We start from the raw sequence: 19,725 nt of genomic DNA on the forward strand, positions 1-19,725 counted from the left end.
ATTCAATGTATCACTGTTTCCACAAAAATGTTAAGCAGCACAACTGTTATCAACATTGATAATAATAATAATAAAAAAAAGTTTCTTAAGCACCAAATCAGCATATTAGAATTTCTGAAGGATCACGTGACACTGAAGACGGAGTAATGTTGCTGAAATTTCAGCTTTGCCATCACAGGCATAACATTTAAAAAAAAAAAAATTATTGTAATAATATTTCACAATATTACTGTTTTTCCTGTATTTTAATCAAATAAATGCAGCCTTTGTGGCTTCCTTCAAAAACATGAATGAAATCTTACCGACCCAAAACTTTTGAACGGCAGTGTACGTACAACTCATTTTCATTAAGTTCATTTAAGGTTTTTAGAGTCACATAAATGATTAATCTTTCATCTGATTTTTGTTCTCATTAATGGCTGGTACAGTTTAACAGGGCAGCATTACACATCCCTCCATAGTTTTGAACACCTTTACCTAACAGGAAACAAAAAAGAACGAAGAGATGGATAGACTGGGGGCAAAATAACACAGATAAACACAGGCGGTTAAAGTGACGGATTAAGCAAACAAGTTAAGAAGCAATGAAAAGAATGTATGTTAATGCGAGTATGCAGAGCCTGGAAAAGAGAGAACATATTCCAAGCTGTGTATGTGTGTATTCATTCATCCTCAGAGCTGACAGACTCTAAATGTCAAGCTGTTGAGCAGCTGAGTGTTGCCCAATTAACAGAAAAGGAGGGAGGATGAGTGAATCTCTTTTGCACTCTCTCTCTCTCTATCGTCTCATCTATTTCCATTATTGACAGCAAGAAATTGATGCTCATATTCCTCAGCAGGCAGGTAGATAGATGAGCTTGTTCTGAGAAAACACACATAATTAAACAACACGTATTATATTCATGCAAACATTCCATGTCAGGTCCACAGATGAGCCTAGCCGCATCAATCAGCACTGGATTGTGGGTAAGCGAATATTTGCACCCCACCATTTATCTTAACTTATCTCTTTCTCTTCAGTGCTTGTTTACTTGAGTCTTACTTTGCAGCATCCTTGCGTAGTTGTTCGTGTCTCATGAGGAGCTTCTTGCGTTCTTTGAAGGCCCGTCGGACCTTGTAGCCCTTGTAAAGAGCCTGGATGGATGAGGCGGCGATGTCCTGGATGGCGGCAATGGAGAGAGCTCCATGCTCCAATAGAAACTGGGTCACTTCCTGATGCTCCCCCAGCAAGGCATAGTCTAGAGGAGTGTACCTAGTCATTTAACACAGGGGGGTTTCAACTTCTCGATGCCAAGGCCTCCAAAAAATTGTTATATATATAACATTTCTACAGGAAGTTTAAGATTTAGTAAGATTTTTTATGTTTCTGAAAGAGGTCTTGCTCACCAAGGCTGCATTTATTTGATCAAAAATACAGTAAAAACAGTAATATTGTAAAGTATTATTACAAATAAAAAACAACATTTTTATTTAAATATATTGTAATTTAAATTAAATGTCATTTATTCCTGTGATGGCAAAGTTGAATTTTCCAAGTATGTCCGAACCACTACAAACCACGCCCCTACTACAAGCTTTTCTATTGCACTTTCCTTGCTTTTCCTCACTATCACTAGTGATAAGGCATAAAGATGGTATTACATTTAATTATGAAACTCTATTCTTATTAATAGCTGATATTTCATACTTCATAAGATTCGAAAGCAATATAAGTTAGCCTTACAAACCTTTCATACATAAGACATAAAATAATTTACTTCAAAATATTGTTTAAGTCAATGACATCCACGCTTGAGTAACTTGCTGGGTCGTGGTTTGTAATACTTCAGTCTTCAGTGTCACATGATCATTCAGAAATCATTCTAATATGCTGATTTCTTATTATTATCAATGCTGAAAACAGTTGTGCTGCTTAATATTTTTTGGGGGCAAAATCATGATACATTTTTTTTTGATGAATAGATAGCATTTATTTGAAATAGTAAAGATAGTGTTAAAAAAAATTCTCTCAATTTTGATAAATTTACTGCATCCTTTCTGAATAAAAAAAAATATTTCTTTCCAAAAATAATAAAAAATCTTACTAACCTCAAACATTTGAAAAGTATAAGAACACATTTTAATAATATATAACAATAAATAAATATTTTTATTAACATTTTTAATGAGAATTGAACCTGTAGTCTGTAACCGCTAGGCCACACCACAAGAACTGTGTGCATGTGTGAATGTTTGTTACCTCTCCTCAGTGTGCTCCATATGGTTGGGGAATGTCCCACACCCCAGAAGCAGCTTCACAGCATCCAGATATCCGTTATTACAGGACCAGTGGAGTGCAGTCCTCCCCTTAACACATAAACAAACACTAAAGTCAGACTTTATGCTATTTTTCAGTCTTACTCTTTTTAATATCTCAAGCAGGGTGTTCATGGGTAATGGCCAGTACATGTTCTCAGTATTGGCTACCTCCTTGTCCTGGATATTGGGGTCTGCATCATGCTGAATGAGCAATGCCATGCAGTTGATGTAGCCGGCATATGCCGCACACTGCAGGGGAGTTCGTCCAGCGTGGTCCTGCAGGTTAGGACTGATCCCGTTCTCCATCAGCACCTCACATACCTCTAAATTACCGCCCAGAGCTGCCCAGTGCAGAGCAGAGTGACCGTCTATGTCTACCAGATCAACACGTGCCCCTCCTAAACATAGTCAAGATGCAGATTTACCATGAGAACGGAATTGGTATATTTTAAACAGAGATATCTGACACATTTCCACCAACATAGTGTCACATGAAGTTTTCTAAACAACTCAAGCGACGCTTAACAAAACTAGAACACTACAATAAAATTGTTTTAAAATAATGTATGAAAATGTATTGCTATGAATTTTTTTTCTAATAAATTTAAATAACATGATCATGACCACTGCATCAAAAGCTGCTCATGATGGATTAAAGATACTGAATCATAATATCAATGTTCATCAAAAAAAAAAAAAAAAAAAAAAATTGAACGAATAAAAAATAATAAAAGTAGGCAAAAACATTGAAACTAATTATTTTAGACAAAGACTTGGAACCAGTATTAATTTGCATTGTTTTGTTTTTTTGCCTATTTGTATTATTTTCTATAGGGAGGATAAAGGGGCATGAATGCAGTTACAAACCTTTGATTAGTGTTAGGATGACATCTCGATGGCCCATCTCACAAGCACGAAACAGAGGCGTATGTTTCATTACGTCCAGCGGATCCACCATGGCTCCCTGCTCTAGCAACAAGAGCACAGTGGACACATGCCCTGAGAGAGCAGCTGCATGAAGTGCTACACACACACACACACACAAAGGAGCATATGAAGACAGCGAACAAACGTCAACTCTTGTTATGGCTGTATGGGGGTACATACATAAGATATGTCTTGTTAATTGCTTGATTGAACAGAAAATGCAATTATCACTGATCTGAGCTGAAACTAACCAGTTTAGGCCAGGAATGGGTAATTGCGTTCAAAATGACTATCTGTGTGTGTGAGTGTTTAATTCTCTCTCACACCTGTCCCTCCATATTTGTCAGTCATGTTGATGTCCAGGTCCTTTTTCAAATCCAGCATAATTTTGATGACATCATCGCTGCCCTTCCCAGCAGCCCACATGAAGGCTGTTCGTCCCTCCAGATCGGGCTCGTCTCGCACAGAGTGGTGTTTTAGGAACACTGCAACTGTGTCCTTAACAGACAGAAAACACAATACATATGTGAGAGCGCAAAGAACCAATTAAATAATGTAATAGAATATGAGAGGACAAGTGTTAGAGCATTTTTTTGCCTCGAATAACTTATAGGGTTAGGGCTAACCCACTCTGACCCTAACCCTAGGGTTATATATCATATACAGTCAAACCAAAATTCATTCAGACACCTTGAACATTTCATTCATTAATACAGTTTATTCACTATAGTTTAAAATAATGGTAATAAAATATGACAAGATATCAGAGTTAAACTGTGTCAGAAAAAATTAATCTTAATTATGTCAGATAACACTTAAGCAAAACATGGTCAGGTCAAAGTGTCTGAATAATTTTTTGTTCCAAATTTTTATTAATTTTACTGGTAGTCCACTGTATGAAGAAATTTTGGGTATAGTATGTCACAGTTTATTTTGCTATCCTCACATACATACATGAACTATAGTGTCCTGCACCCACCAGTAAAAATATATTAAAAATGTCTGAATAATTTTTGGTTGGACTGTATATTGCTTATATAAAATGGCAGCGATAACCGTAATCTCACAAAAGACACCAATGTTCATCAAGCAATGACATTTATTACTAATAATCCCAAATTATATTTGTATGTGTACTAACTACTAATAATCCCAATACAAAAAAAACATCTGACAAGTATATTTATATTTGTATGTGATTATATAAATAAATTAATAAACAAATAATTAAATAAACAAATAAATGAATAATAATAATCCCAATAATAAATCAACTGGCAAGTATATTTATATTTATTTGTATATATATATATATATATATATATATAAATGAATAAAATGAACAAATAAAGGAACATATTTCTATCTGTTTGAGTATATATAAATAATTTATTAAATGAATGAATAAATATTTATTTGTTTGTGCATATATGAATGAATCAATCAATCAATCGATTAAACTATTAAATTGATGTTTAGTCACAACCATTTCCAATAGATTTGATGGAGCCAAATTAAAAGAAGAAATGAAAAAAAAATGGAAAGCAAAACATTCATGGTCCAATCAAACTAGATGTTATTTTACACACTCAAAATTGTCTTACAGCATAGTTGCTCTGAGCTCCATAGTGCAGAGGTGTTGCTCCCTGACTGTCTGATGGGATCATCCCAGACTTGTTCCTCTCCAACAGGAGGTGGACAATCTTTGCATGACCTACACAATCACATACAAGCCAGTGTTAACATCTACACTTACAGCAAATGATTTAATTCCAAAATAATGACTTTAAGCAGTCAAATTACGCATATGCATGAGTATAAATGTGTGTACCCAGCAGTGCCGCCCAGTGCAGTGGAGTCCTGAACAGATTGTCATAGGCTGTCACACTGCAACCCTCGTATGAAGTCAGGACCTCAACCACTGCCTCATTCCCATCAGCCACTGCAAAGTGCAAAGGAGTGCGTCCCTCATAGTCCTGCCAGTTCAACAAAGACTCAGTGGGAGCAGCTTCCTACAATATACACAAATGTGTTACATACTGACGATACTGTAATTGTACACTTTAAGTGTGAAGACAACTAGTGAAGTTATGAGTGTGTACTCACCAGGATACAGCGCACCGTACGTGTGGCATTGGGGTGTTTGTTATGCGCCGCCCAGTGTAGAGGTATCTTTCCCTCGCTGTCTGGAATCCCGATGTTTGAATCATGCTTGATCAGCAGCTTAACATGCTCGGGGTGATTGTAGAAGGCGCTCCAGTGCAGTGCTGTCTGCTGTAGCACAAACAACATTCAATTTCAAAGATTATATTTCCAGCTTTATAGTTCATTCGTGTTACACTGTGGCTACAAAGCTGCTTCATGTCCTTCAAACAAATTGGGGCTTAATTTGATCATATCTACTGAGCTGTCAATGAACTGCAATCAAGAAAATAACATTATGGCGCTTTTCCAAAAAAGGAGTGCTGGCATTCATTCTTTATCATATCACACCAAACTAGTCAGCCAGCTCCCTCTTGGCTTTAAGGGTCAGGACCTTCTTTAACCATAATACTATATGTGGAATATGTGGATTTTTTAAGCTGATTTTTGGAGAAAATGGCAATCACATGCAACGCAATCTGGGAACCATGCGCATGTGGAACAGAACTATACATGGTAACTACATGGATACAACACTCTTATTAGTTGCTGAAAACATAATTAATGTATACATTTAAGTTTAAATTCATTTACATTTCAGTTTTGAATTTTATTCAACTTAAAGTTGTATTCACTCTAAAAAATAGCTGTAAAAATAAATACTGTTTTCCATTGAAACAGTAATATACCATAAAAACAATGCATTCTGGGTAATTTTATTGTTTTCGATAAAGTAACCCATAAGCTATTTTCACGAAAATGACAAATATTACCCAGAATGCATTGTTTTTAAGGTATACTATGCATTTTGTATATTACAATGCATTCTGGGTAATATTATTTGCGTTTTCGATAAAGTAGCCTATAGGGGACTTTCTCGAAAATTACAACTATTACAGTATATTTGTTTTTTACAGCTATTTTTTAGAGTGCTTTTAAGTTTAAATTTTACATTTTAATTCACAGTTATAATGCATAAAGTTTAGATTCAATTACATGTACTTTTATAAAGTTATAATGTATTGTTTTGAATTTTATTAAACTGAAAAAGTATTAAAAGAGTTTTCAAGTAGCAACTGTGACATTTTGGAATTTGGAATTTCTAAAATTTAAATTTTAACTTAAGTCAATGTATAATTTAAGCTTAAAAGTACACATTACAACTTTAACTTGAATAAAATTTAAATGAATTCAAACTTACAATTATACATTACTCATAACATGAATTACTTTCTCATAATTCCAATTTTATTTTTTGCAAGTGTGAATTGTTGAGTGCCTTACAAAACTTTGTTCAAGGTTTGCGTTATAATCTAAGCTCTGCACATTAAATCACTGTTTGTCTATATATTGTAAAGTTGTATATTTCCAATCCCTTTTTGTGTGTCAAGCCAATCTGGCTCTCTCAGCTCGAGACTCATGGTAGTCAGAAGTCAAAATCCATTTTTGTCAGTACTACTAACATTTTTGGCTTCTGTCTATTAAATAGCTTGAGCTTTTCCTCATTTATAAGTCACTTTGGATGAATTGTCTGACAAATGGTTACATTTAAATGGATGCTGGTCTCCAGCTTCTTCACAAGCTTAAACAGCAGGACATCCTTCGCAGGACATAAAAAGAGAGTTTGCTGGGCAGTTTGATTCCAAAATGAAAATGTTTACCTCAAAAGCACAAAAGCTTTTCTCTCATCATCCATCACTCAAGTTTCCACAGTAACTTACAAACAGCCAATGTGGAAAGTGAAGACCGAAGACGCACTAGATGAGCTATTTTCTGCATCTGGCCACAGAACAAGTCTCATCACGAGAAATCACGATTCTGCTTATCAAATTATTATAAAACCAACAGACGGATAAAGGCCTGCAAACAAAACTCCCTTATGTGACTCAATGGGAGCACTGATACAACCACAGTGCGCACACACGCACACACACTCATGTTAGCGTAATCACAACCATACACACACACACACACACAGAATAATGATTTAAAACAGGAGCCTTAATAACCTTGGTAGCTTTGAGCTGTTTGTCTGTGGAATGAGATTTTAAATGACGGCGTATCTAAAGAGTCGCTGTATGTGCGTAGATCATCGGAAAGTAAACTGGGGTGAATGTTTACAGTAATTGGAGCCAAAGTGAATAAAGCTGCATGTGGTCTGGTAATCTGGAGCAGTTGAACAGTGTTTCCCAGGAAAGCACGGGGCCCACATACTCATCTCTCCAACCTCTCCTTTTGCTCTATGGTGACCAGCATGTATCTTCTTATTTAAAAGTCTAAAAATCCTGTGTTTACTAATCCTAGTACTATACTATAGTACTGTAGCTCTTATTATTACCGGTATTATAGTTCATAGAGTAATATTACAAATATTTTAGTAAAGTACAACAGCAGTGCCAACCAGTAATGAAACTTTCATCAAACCCATATTTTGGAAACTACTTTTGCGAACTAGTCCCAGGTTTTTGACCCGATCGGAACCAAACCAGTACAGAGAGATTCTCTGGAATCTGATTGTCAATAGTTATCCAAAAAAAGTTTACATTCCAATTCACGGTCACTAAGGGCTGCCAAAATGTTCGAAGTGGGCACAGCCACTTGTACTAAAACGGCTATAACTCTTGAACGAAATGAGATATTTTCACCAAACTTGATACACGTGTATGAGCTCAATCTTTGATCACAGTAAAAAAAAAATAAAAACTTGGTGAATGGACACTTGATGGCACAATAACACAAAAAAAACCCCATGAAAACAGCTGCCAAGGTGCCATGATTGTCTATGAGGACATTGGCGTATCTTGAAAAACATGGCCGCCATCAGAACGAAACTCGGTATGGGTCATCTGCACGACGCCCTGAAGGAGCCTGAGAAGTTTCGAACCAGTGCCACCTAGTGGTAAAATAAAATTTCCAAATGCTTATAGTTTTGCGTGTGGTCAACTTCTTTTCATGGGAGACTCCTGAATCCTTGCCGAGTCCAGTGATACCAAACACTGGCCTTATGGTTTGTGCAATGTTGTGATTTAGCGCTTAAAAAAACTTTTGCGGATATCTTCGAAACCGTTAGTCTGATGGAGACGGAGCCACCGTGGTAAATACGGAACCATAGTTCGTTAACTACATGCTAATGCCAAATGTCAAAATTTTGATAGGATGTAGCAAAAAAAAAAAATATATACAATCGAAGTCGCTCATGTCTATAACTTCAAAACAAAATGAGATATTTTCACCAAATTTGACACACATATGTATGGGCAAACATGTATGAGGAGATCAGGCAATAGGTGGTGCTATAACTGTCAAAAAAACTTCAAAAAACATATTTTTCCTTAGTAAATTGCCTGTATTGGCTTTAAATAGTCTTTTCCATCTATGATCTAAGTGCTTCTATGCTTGCTAAATAAAATATAATACCTTTTTATGTGCTTAAAGCCTTAAAGTGCTTGAACCCTGATAAATGCTGCCAGCAGCTATATTTTCTAATTATTTATTGACTGTAAAGACATAGACATGTATAATGATATGTTAGAAAAGATATTTCAAATAAGTGTTTTTTTATAATTTTCTAGTCATCTAGTCAAGCAATCCAGTAAAAATGTATCACAGTTTCCACAAAGATATTACGCAACACAGCCGTTTCCAACATTGAAAATTAGAAAAAATGTTTACCAAATATATTAGAATGTTTTCTGAAACTGAAAACTGGAGAAATGGCTGCTGAAAATTCAGCTTTGCTATCACAGGAATAAATATTCTTTAAAATATATTAACTTAGAAAACAATTACTTTATATTGTAATTATATTTCCACAATATTACTATTTTTACTGTATTTTTTTATCAAATAAATGCAGCCTTGATGAGCTTAAATGACTTTTTACCGACCCCAAACTTTACTTCTCATAATTGCAACTATTTCTTGTAAATGTGACGTTGTTTTTCTGTAACTGTGGCTTTATTTCTTGTAATTGCAATTTTATTTGTTTTATCACACAATGTGGCTTTATTTGTTATTTTAAGATTGATCTCACAATTATCTGCTTTTTTTTTCTTTTCTTATAAAAATCCATATATATCATCTTTGTTGTGAATTTGGGCCGGTGTGTATCCTCTCTGCGATTCGTGGCAGACGTCTTTGGCATGCAGCGCGTGTGACTGTCACTCCACACACACATAAGGTTAACATTGCGATGAGATCCTGAGCCTTGTAGGCGCCTGGCAAGCTCTCGCAGCAGCTCTGAGAAAATATCTTTTATTAGACAATTTAAACAGAGCTCATATCCTCCAGAGAAACATCAGAGGGTGCACAGCCCCCCTGTTGCTTTATGGCATATATACAACCACAAACACACACGCACACATACACACACCACCTAACCTCACATTCACCCCTGATCCCCACCCAAGCCATAAGTATAAGAGCCGCTGAGTGTGTGAGTGAGCATGTGTAGCGTCTGTATCTGTGTGTATTGTTCGGTACCTTATTCCTGTCCTGTGTGTCCACCTCACCAGGTGCCATGTGCTTGAGGAGCAGAGACAGAGGTTTGGAGCTCGAATGACGGGTCGCCAGGTGCAGTGGAGTCATTTCCTCCAGATCCTTCAAACGCCAATCGGCATGGCGCGACAGGAGGAGTTTCATGAAACGCACATTGCCCTGAAAAGCATGTACACATGCAAAAATTCATAAACAGCTTTTAACTTTACTTGCAGAAATAATTTGTAATGATTAGAGGATCACAACAACCTAATGGAGAGCAGGAATAACACTACATTTACTCTAAATGTTTATGTTAATGTTTTCAAATAATTTCACTATGCTATATAACTATTATTCAGTCAGAGCTAAGTCATTAGAACATGTGAAGTTTGTTAAGACTGATTCAAGCCAGTAATTCTCAAGGTCTATTTGACTGATCCATTAAAAGAACCGGCTCATAAGAGTCACTTATTCATGAACTTCACTGACTTCACTGAGGTATAACAGGTTGAAGGTCCAAACTGCAGTTTCAGTGTAGCTTCAAAGGACTCTATACGATCCCAGCCGGGGAATAAGGGTCTTGTCAGGTGAAACGATTTGTCATTTAAAAAAAAAATACAAAAATTAAAATGTATATACTTTTTAACCTCAAATGCACTCTGCGATGTGCCACGCATTACGTAATCACGTTAGAAAAGGTCACACGTGACGTAGGCGGAAGCGGTAGGGCGAAAAACTCATTTTCTCCTCAAACTTCAAAATTGTCCAACATTGTTGTTTTACCTTTTTTGCAAAGGACGTCTGACTTCTGACTACTTCCGCCTACGTCACAAGTGACCATTCTAATGTGATTACGTAATGGGTGGCACATCGCTGAGTTAGTGCAAGACAAGCATTTGCGGTTAAAAAGTATATACATTTTTTTTTTTTTTGAAAATGACTGATTGATTCGTTAGACAAGACACTTATTCCTCGGCTGGGATCTTGTAGAGCGCTTTGAAGCTGGATTGAAACTGCAATTTGAACCTTCAACCCATTGTACTCCAGTGAAGTCCACTATATGGAGAAAAATCCTGGAATGTTTTCCTCAAAAAACATAATTTCTTTTCGACTGAAGTAAGAAAGACATAAACATCTTGGATTACATGGGATGAGTAAATTATCAGGAAATTGTAATTCTGAAGTGAACTAATCCTTTAAGTTTGGTTTCTGTCAAGGCCCAAAATACAACTATTTTATCTAGTTCAGTTACTTTAGTGACTGTACTTAATATCCAGAGGTATTTGTAAATTGATTTCCCCCAGAAGTGTAAAAAAAAACTGGGGTGACCAAAACATCCCTGACACATCAACACTATCATGAGTTTGGGTGGGACTATCTTTTTGTCTGTCCAATGGCAGACAAAAAAAAAAAAATAGTTTAAAAAAATAGTCATTATTTCTGCATTTTAATTTGGTGTCTCCAGAAATTACATATTTTACCTTCAAATTGCACCCTAACTACTTTTTAAATGTTTGATCTTTTTGTGAACAATTCATCTAGACATTCGTTTCATTTTTAAAAAATTTTAATCAAAATATCATCACTCTATCTTCATGTGAAACAACAGACTTCTCTGTCCAGACGTGTGCCGGACTTCTCCTATCATTTAGTCCACTTAAACCCTGCACCTTTATTACAATCGACTGCAAGTTTGCATTCAGAACTGCCTCCATCCAATTTACAATCCAACGTATGAAGTAGGCATAGCGTAAGCTTAGGTGAGAATTGACAAACACAGAAGCTGTAAGGACAGAGCAAAACAAAATGCTCTTTACAAATTAGAAGTCTAAAATGAGAAGTTTTAAAGCAAAATGGAGGATTTCAATACAAGAGAAGTTACATTACGTCATACATAGGGTCAGCGGTCACCCTTCCGCCGGAATTCGACTCTCTCATGAATGAACGCACGTACAGCCATTACCGGAAGCCAGTGATTATAGTTTATAAAGTTTTAAATATGGATATTCTTCTTACAAAAACCCGCTTCAGAAGGCATTTATTAACCCATAGGAGTATGGATTACTTTTATGATGGATGGGTGCACTTTTTGGAGCTTCAAAAACACAAGCACTATTCAATGCCATAACAAAGCTGGGAAGAGCCAAGATATTATTTAATATACCTCGATTGTGTTCGGCTGAAAGAAGTCATAGCTTCTTTCATGGCTTGAGGGTGAACACATTTTTGGGGTGAACTATTCCTTTAAAGGTGCTAAAGAGGATGTTTTGTTTATACATTTTTGCAATATTACTTGAAACTGTCTTTACTAACTGATAAAAGACTATTTATTAGGTGCACTGAAAGGAATAATATTAATATACATCATCTGTGCACGAGGTAGGGCCTTAAATACATCAGCCAATCGTTTACGCGATCATCACGTAAACGATTGGCCCTCTGGCTTGTGAATCACTGCCGTGACGTTCCTTGTGAGAGACGAGCGCGGCTGCGCTCTCCAGTAACTTTCCACACTCCACAGGCGCCGCATGCAATGTTTTTGTCAGGAGACGGGAGTAACAACTGCAGATTATGAGTTACCTGCGGTGAGTCCAACATAATGAATCCACAAACACAACACAGCGAATGCCGGTGGTAAACACTCGTGTTCCAATACTCCTGCACGAGTTTTGGGAGGCGTTCCCTCAAAATGAGCTGTGAAGGAGGGGGGTTGTTCTTACGCTTGCGCTCATTTCAAAAACTCACTAACAGTCTTTGGATTCTCAGTCGACGAAAAGATCCTCTGTAGCACCTTTAAGTCATTAGACTGAATTGTTAAATCACCATATATTTTATCTGCATTTTACTAAAATGATAAATCATCCAAAGCCTGCAAAATATCTAAATGGAGTGAAAAAACACTGCTTGGTGTCACCCTGTGACATTTATTCTTGGGCTGCGTTTGGGATAGAGAAGGCTGTTTATCTATCTAAAGGGTTGAATGTGTCTGAGTGTGAACGGCCCTCCCCTCTCATCAAGTATCCTCACAGGCCTCCTTAGCTCCCGTGTAAAACATTCCGGGGAGAGCCCTCGTGTGTGTGTCAGGGTTCTCAGTCTCTATTCCCAGCCCAATTAGAGTGTTAATCCCTGAGCTACAGCTCTTATTGATCTAGATGTCAGAGTGTTAGCCATCAATCCCATCTCTCCCTGTCTTCCTCTCCTCACACTCTTCTCCTTTCCTTTCCTCTCCTATCCAATCCTCTAGTCTCATTCAAACCATCCCGTTTATTAAGTCAAAATACCATATGACACAAACAAGCGCTCTCATATTTAAATCTCAGCAAGAAATATGTCAACATCACAAACACTAGAGGGCAGTAAACCCCAACAACACCAAATTTGTAAGTGTCTATCAAAAACAGGGTCAGCTCAGAGACAGACGGATGTGTGTGTGTGTGTCACCTTCTGTGCTGCGAGGTGCAGTGCAGTCCTCTGACTGTGGTCAGTCTTGTTGACGGCTGCGGCGGCCTTAAGCAGCACCTCTGCACAGTCCAAGCGGTCAGCCAACACACAATACATCAGAGGAGTCCGGCCGAACTGATCTTCGCTGTCCCGCAGACGAGACTCTGCTGTGAACACAAAGCGCACACACACATAAAAAGTAAACTGCTATTGGAATCCATACTTACTATAAAATGAAATAGGTAGTGATATATTAAACAGTGAGTGATATATTGAATATTCACAGTAGATTTATGACGATTTTGCTGGCGATATAAAACCAAACAATATCGCAATGACATTAATGGAATTTTGGTGTGTTTATTAAGTTTACTAATGACCGTCAACATTTACGCTACCTGGTTAACATACTGCATCTTTTAGGAGTTTGAAGTGTGAACCAGTGGACACTTTGCTGTCCCATAAGGGAGTTCAATTTTAAAATATGAGAACTTTGAGCAGAGCAGGATTTTTTACAGAAAGTTCTTCCATAAATTGCTAAATGGTACTTGTTGGTACCAGAATAAATTATCTACATAGTTGTTATTAATACATCATAGGTAAAAAAAAAAACTAAAAAAACATTCAAGTCAGGACAATGCAACATGACAGATGTAATGTCAGACAATATATTTATATTAAAGAATGTACTACAATGGTCAAGAAATGCATTCCTTGTTGAATTCAGTACATTCCTCAAAAGTATGAAAATTATTAAATTTAGATTTTGTTTTATTTAACTAAATTTTACATATTTACTGTATTTTAATTCACATATTAAACATTTTGAATGTACTTTGTAACAATTGGTTGAAATCATGATTTTTCTTTTTTTTTTTAAATGTGAATACTGGTTATTGTCAAAAGGATGAAATAGTGTGTGTGTATATATATATATATATATATATATATATATATATATATATATAATATAATTTAAAGCATTAAGTAATTTTTTATTTTTTTTTCATAACTTAATACTTAAATTGACAAAATTGACAGCCAAGACTTTTACACTGAAACAATTATATTTCATATAAATGCTGTTCTTTTGAATATTTTGTTTAAAAGTATGCTGAAAAATTATCAGAATTTCCACAAAAATATTAAACACCACTGTTTTCAACATTGATAATAATAAAAACTTTTCTTGAGCAGCAAATCAGCATGATTTCTGAATGATCATGTGGCACTGAATATTTGCCATTACATGAATAAATGACATATTCAAATATGTTAAATAAAACAGCTATTTTAAATTGTAATGATATTTCACTGTATTTTTGATAACATAAATCAGCATTGCTGAGCATAACAGACTTCTTTCAAAAATGTTTAAAAAACATTTGAATGGCAGTGTATTTTTAAAATACATCGTACAGGTTTACATAGAAAAAGTGAACAGCACAGAGCATTATGAGCATGGATATACAATCAAACCAAAAATTATTCAGACATTTTTTATATATTTTTACTAGTGGGTGCAGGAGACTTATGTAAGTGAGGTTAGCAAAATAAAGTAAACTGGCATATTATACCCAAAATTTCTTCATAGAGTGGACTACCAGTAAAATCGATAAAGAATCTGGTACCAAAAATTATTCAGACACTTTGAACAAGTGTTATCTGACATAATTAAGATTAATTTTTCTGACACAGTTTAACTCTGAGATCTTGTCATATTTTATTACCATTTTTTAAACTACAGTGAATAAACTGTATTAATGAATGAAACATTTAAGGTGTCTGAATACATTTTGGTTTGACTGTATATGTGTGATACCTGTGATCAGTCTCTGTAAGGTGTTCTTGTCTCCATTCACAGCGGCAGCGTGCACCTGAGACGGATTCTGGGGGAGCAGCATCGCCTGGTGCACAAACACACACATCGGCGGTCATGCAATATGTTCACTCAGAGGCCAAACATCAAGCTTACAGGCCTAGAATCTAAACTCACTTTTTATGAATCAACCTTTGAATGGTGACCAAACCAACATTACATCCATTCGCAGTGGTTCAGCCGGAATGCTGGGTAATCCTCAGACAGGAAGTAACAGGGAGGGGGCAAATCCCCTACTGGGACACACCCTGCCCAACTCATCTCTTATTCATGCTCATCAATTTTGCAAGAGACTAAAAAAAATCAATTACGTACACAAATCCAAACTAAATGTGTGTGAAGTGTGTTTATGACCGCAGAAATAACTTTTTCACTGAACACCATAACCCATTCATACAATCCGCTTTTCTTTGCCATTCTTTGTCTCGCACACACACAACTAATTAGCCGCTCTGTTCTCACGCACCTCATGAGAGGGTAATTGGGGTTAGTTAATGCAGACTCATAAAACTACTAAGAGTTACAACTACTTCAGTAGCATGTGTGTTTGTGTGTGTATGTTCTGATTAAAGCCTTTAAATGCTCTCTGATACACTATAATTCAGCTTTATATGACTCTGTGTACTTAAACGAAGGAAATCAGACATCACAAAAAACATGCACACACACAGTCTGCTTTTGGAATCACAATGTGGAAAAAAGACAGCAGGGGGATGCCTTTGAGAAAGGTGTGCAGGTGAAGGACGAGCTCTATCTGTACGTGTAGTCGCGAGCGTGTTCGCGTAAGACTGCGCGTTAGTGTGTGTGCTTGCGTGATCGCGTGGGAAGTGATTTTCCGTGAGAGAAGGTTTTTATGGGGGCTTCGCTCATATCGACCACAAGCTTTCCTCAATTTCCTCCAGACTAGGACGCACACATACATGCAAACACACACTGAGACTTAATAACAACAATGCCTGGCGTACAAATCAAACGACTTTCTTTTGAATGCGAAATAAAAGAGATTCAGACTTCTTAGAAAAGAAGCTGGTAATTTTCAACATGTTAATATTTTTTTTAATTAATTTTCAAAAATGGAGAGGGAAAATCTAATGTAAATTATAGTGCCATTATATTAATTTTCATTTCAATGGTGCATACTCATTTTTGACTAATTTAATTAACAACCTTTGGTTTTGTAGATTATCACAGCTTCAAATTTAATTTACCTAGTAATTCACTTAATAATAACATTTTAACCAATAACAATTAAAAAATATACAGCATCTGTCATATTAACTGTTTTATACAGAAATGCCCAAGCGAAAAGAAGGTGTATAATTATTCATTAAAAAAAAGTTTTAGATACAAGTGAAAAAAATGTGATATAGAGTCACAAAATAACACTTATTTAGACTTTCACATTTTCCCTTTGAAACTCTGGAACACATTAAAGATTTATGCAATGTACACAAGAATGAGAGCACTTCATGTTGTGTGTGGGTGCGTACTTGTATTTATTACTTTGCAGGGTTACATATATATATATATATATATATATATATATATATATATATATGTCAAACCAAAACTTATTCACACACTAACTAGATATAATATATATATTATTTTTTTTTACTAGTGGGTGCAGGACATTATTGTTATAATTTATATAAGTGAGGATAGCAAAATAAAGTAAACTGTGGCATATTCTACCCAAAAATTCTTCATACAGTGGATTACCAGTAAAATTGATACAAATTTGGAACTAAAAATTATTCAGACACTTTGACCTGACCATGTTTTGCTTAAGTGTTATCTGACATAATTAAGATTTTAGGTTTTACTGACAGTTTGTTTTATTTATTTATTTGTTTAGTTAAAGGTGCCATCGAACATTTTTTTATAAGATGTAATATAAGTCTAAGGTGTCCCCTGAATGTGTCTGTGAAGTTTCAGCTCAAAATACCCCATAGATTTTTTTTAATTAATTTTTTTAACTGCCTATTTTGGGGCATAATTAGAAATGCGCTGATTCAGGCTGCGGCCCCTTTAATTGCTCATGCTCTCCGCCCCCTCCCGAGCTCTCGACTCTATCATTGCATAAACAAAGTTCAGACAGCTATTATAACCCTCAAAATGGATCTTTACAAAGTGTTCGTCATGCATGCTGCATGCATACATCGGAGATTTATAAAGAATGAAGATGTGTTTATGCATTATACAGACTGCAAGTGTTTAATAATGAAAATAGCGACGGCTCTTGTCGCCATGAATACAGTAAGAAACTATGGTAACTTTAACCACATTTAACAGTACATTAGCAACATGCTAATGAAACATTTAGAAAGACAGTTTACAAATATCACTAAAAATATCATGATATCATGGATCATGTCAGTTATTATCGCTCCATCTGTCATTTTTCGCTATTGTCCTTGCTTGCTTACCTAGTCTGATGATTCAGCTGTGCACAGATCCAGACGTTAATACTGGCTGCCCTTGTGTAATGCCTTGAACATGAGCTGGCATATGCAAATATTGGGGGTGTACATATTAATGAGATTTAAACAAATGAGATTTATATAAGAAGGAGGAAACAATGGAGTTTGACACTCACTGTATGTCATTTCCATGTACTGAACTCTTGTTATTCAACTATGCCAAGGTAAATTCAATTTTTAATTCTAGGGCACCTTTAACAGGGACAATGCACATTAATAAAACATTTCTGTAAATGCACCAGAAATTGACATTTTTTAAACTATGGTGAATAAACTGTGATAATGAATGAAATGTTTTGAAATGAAATGGTTTGACTGTATATATCCATACAGCAGTCAACATTTGAAGTGGATCAAAACCATCAAGTTGTCCTAAAACCTTCTTCTTAGGACAACTCTGATTAACTTTTTTGATCCACTTCAAATGTTTATTTTATATATATATATATAAAGTCATGTTAGAATTATGTAATTATGTTAGGTTCCTGTGACAGGTAGGTTTAGTTATAGTGTATAGGGAAGGACCATACTATAGTGACTTAAGATTTTCTCAAACATTCTTATATATGATTTTTAATATGTTGTCTTAGTCCGACTGAAGGACCCCACAACGTCATAAATTCCAGATCTTACTTTCTTAGTGGGTAACCTTGTGGGAACACTTTTGGTCTTACAGAAATTTTAAAAAGCATACAGAGTGATGTTTTTTTGAAAATGTAAAAATGCAGAAAGTTTTCTGTGATGGGTAGTTTTAGGTGTAGGGTTAGTGTAGCAGGGTAGAATATACAGTTTGTACAGTATAAAAATCATTACGTCAATGGAAAGTCCCCATAAAACGTGTGTGTGTGTGTGTGTGTGTGTGTGTGTGTGTGTGTGTGTGTGTGTGTGTGTGTGTGTGTGTGTGTGTGTGTGTGCATGTGTGGGCAAGCATCCAGCTTGTCTAACCCAGCCAAATGACTCCCCACCAGCATCTTATTGAACAACCAGCTGAGTCAGGATTTAGGGAGAAAGAGAGACAGAAAGGAAAAAAAAAAAGAATAATGAAGAACAAACCACAGGGTCAGAAGTTGAGCTGTGTGCACATTTGTCAGTAAAGCAGTGCCTGGCATTGCAATAGCAGATCTGTATGATTCATATCAACCTCTCCCTTTCCAAAAACAGTGCTTTTATTTAAATCTCTTTTAAGTATCTCACTGAGAGACACCGGTTCTTTCATCTAATGCCCAGAGGGCAAATCCTCCATACTTTCTCCAAGGAGAAAGGGTTCCATGCTGTGGATGCATGCAAGCAAGCATCCCTGTGGATGCCATCCATAGTGTGTCTTGACTGACATGATCACCTTGTGCCTCATTAGCCGTGGTTTCCCATAATGCAGAGCAACAAATGAGTCCCTCTGGTGAAGAAGGTGTGCCTTCCAGTGGGCAAGGTAATGCAATTATGTAGTTCCAAAAGTGTCATTCACAACAAGTGAAAAACATAAGTGCTAATAAACAGTTAAGCAATACACACTGTCAAACATGTGTGACATCTAAGACGTATAACAAACACAATGCACACAATCAAAGGACAATAAGTGGTAGAAAGATATCATGAGTGCATTAGAGAATTCTGTGCTTCCATACATAAACACACACATAATAACAAACACATAGCACCTTTTATTCACTATTAGGGCCATAACTACCATAGACACCCCCCCAATAATTAGAAATGGCCAAATTGTATTTTGTTAGGATGACAAAAAGCTTTAAGTTACATTTGTAATCTGGTCTGTCTCAGCAGTCTAATAGCGCTTGTCAATGTCTCTTTTTGCTCATGCACAGTCTTCAAACAGATGAGCGTGTCAATCTGTCGCCTAATGGCGTTGCCGATACTCTATTCTTTCTGGTGAAATCACAAAACAAAATGCACACAAATATACATATGTATAAATCAAGAAATTATCCAAAATTGAATAATTTTTAATAGTTCACCTATTTTAGGACCACTAGCCAACAAACATGCTTTAATTTCAGAGCTGAAAGCTCACTTAAACACTCATTTCATTTCAAAAAGTCATTTTTAGCTCATTTCAAT

General features: G+C 36.0%; 1 protein-coding gene across 3 annotated transcripts in view; it reads right to left on the reverse strand.

Moving 5' to 3' along the window:
* invs (inversin) overlaps positions 1–19,725 on the reverse strand; it is a 37,839-nt gene that overhangs the window by 13,432 nt on the left and 4,682 nt on the right. For 2 of the 3 annotated variants that reach the window (XM_067408178.1, XM_067408164.1), the window contains exons 3-13: positions 15,110–15,194; positions 13,288–13,454; positions 9,850–10,023; positions 5,332–5,499; positions 5,057–5,237; positions 4,830–4,939; positions 3,552–3,723; positions 3,166–3,321; positions 2,467–2,696; positions 2,240–2,346; positions 1,043–1,252 (exon numbers count right to left, since the gene is read on the reverse strand). In XM_067408178.1, coding sequence (XP_067264279.1) covers positions 1,043–1,252; positions 2,240–2,346; positions 2,467–2,696; positions 3,166–3,321; positions 3,552–3,723; positions 4,830–4,939; positions 5,057–5,237; positions 5,332–5,499; positions 9,850–10,023; positions 13,288–13,454; positions 15,110–15,194 — 1,760 coding nt within the window. The remainder of the gene's footprint in view (positions 1–1,042; positions 1,253–2,239; positions 2,347–2,466; positions 2,697–3,165; positions 3,322–3,551; positions 3,724–4,829; positions 4,940–5,056; positions 5,238–5,331; positions 5,500–9,849; positions 10,024–13,287; positions 13,455–15,109; positions 15,195–19,725) is intronic. The other variant, XM_067408172.1, reaches the window with a different exon arrangement.

The sequence above is a fragment of the Chanodichthys erythropterus genome, chromosome 2 (assembly GCF_024489055.1).
Source record: "Chanodichthys erythropterus isolate Z2021 chromosome 2, ASM2448905v1, whole genome shotgun sequence".
NCBI lineage: Eukaryota > Metazoa > Chordata > Actinopteri > Cypriniformes > Xenocyprididae > Chanodichthys > Chanodichthys erythropterus.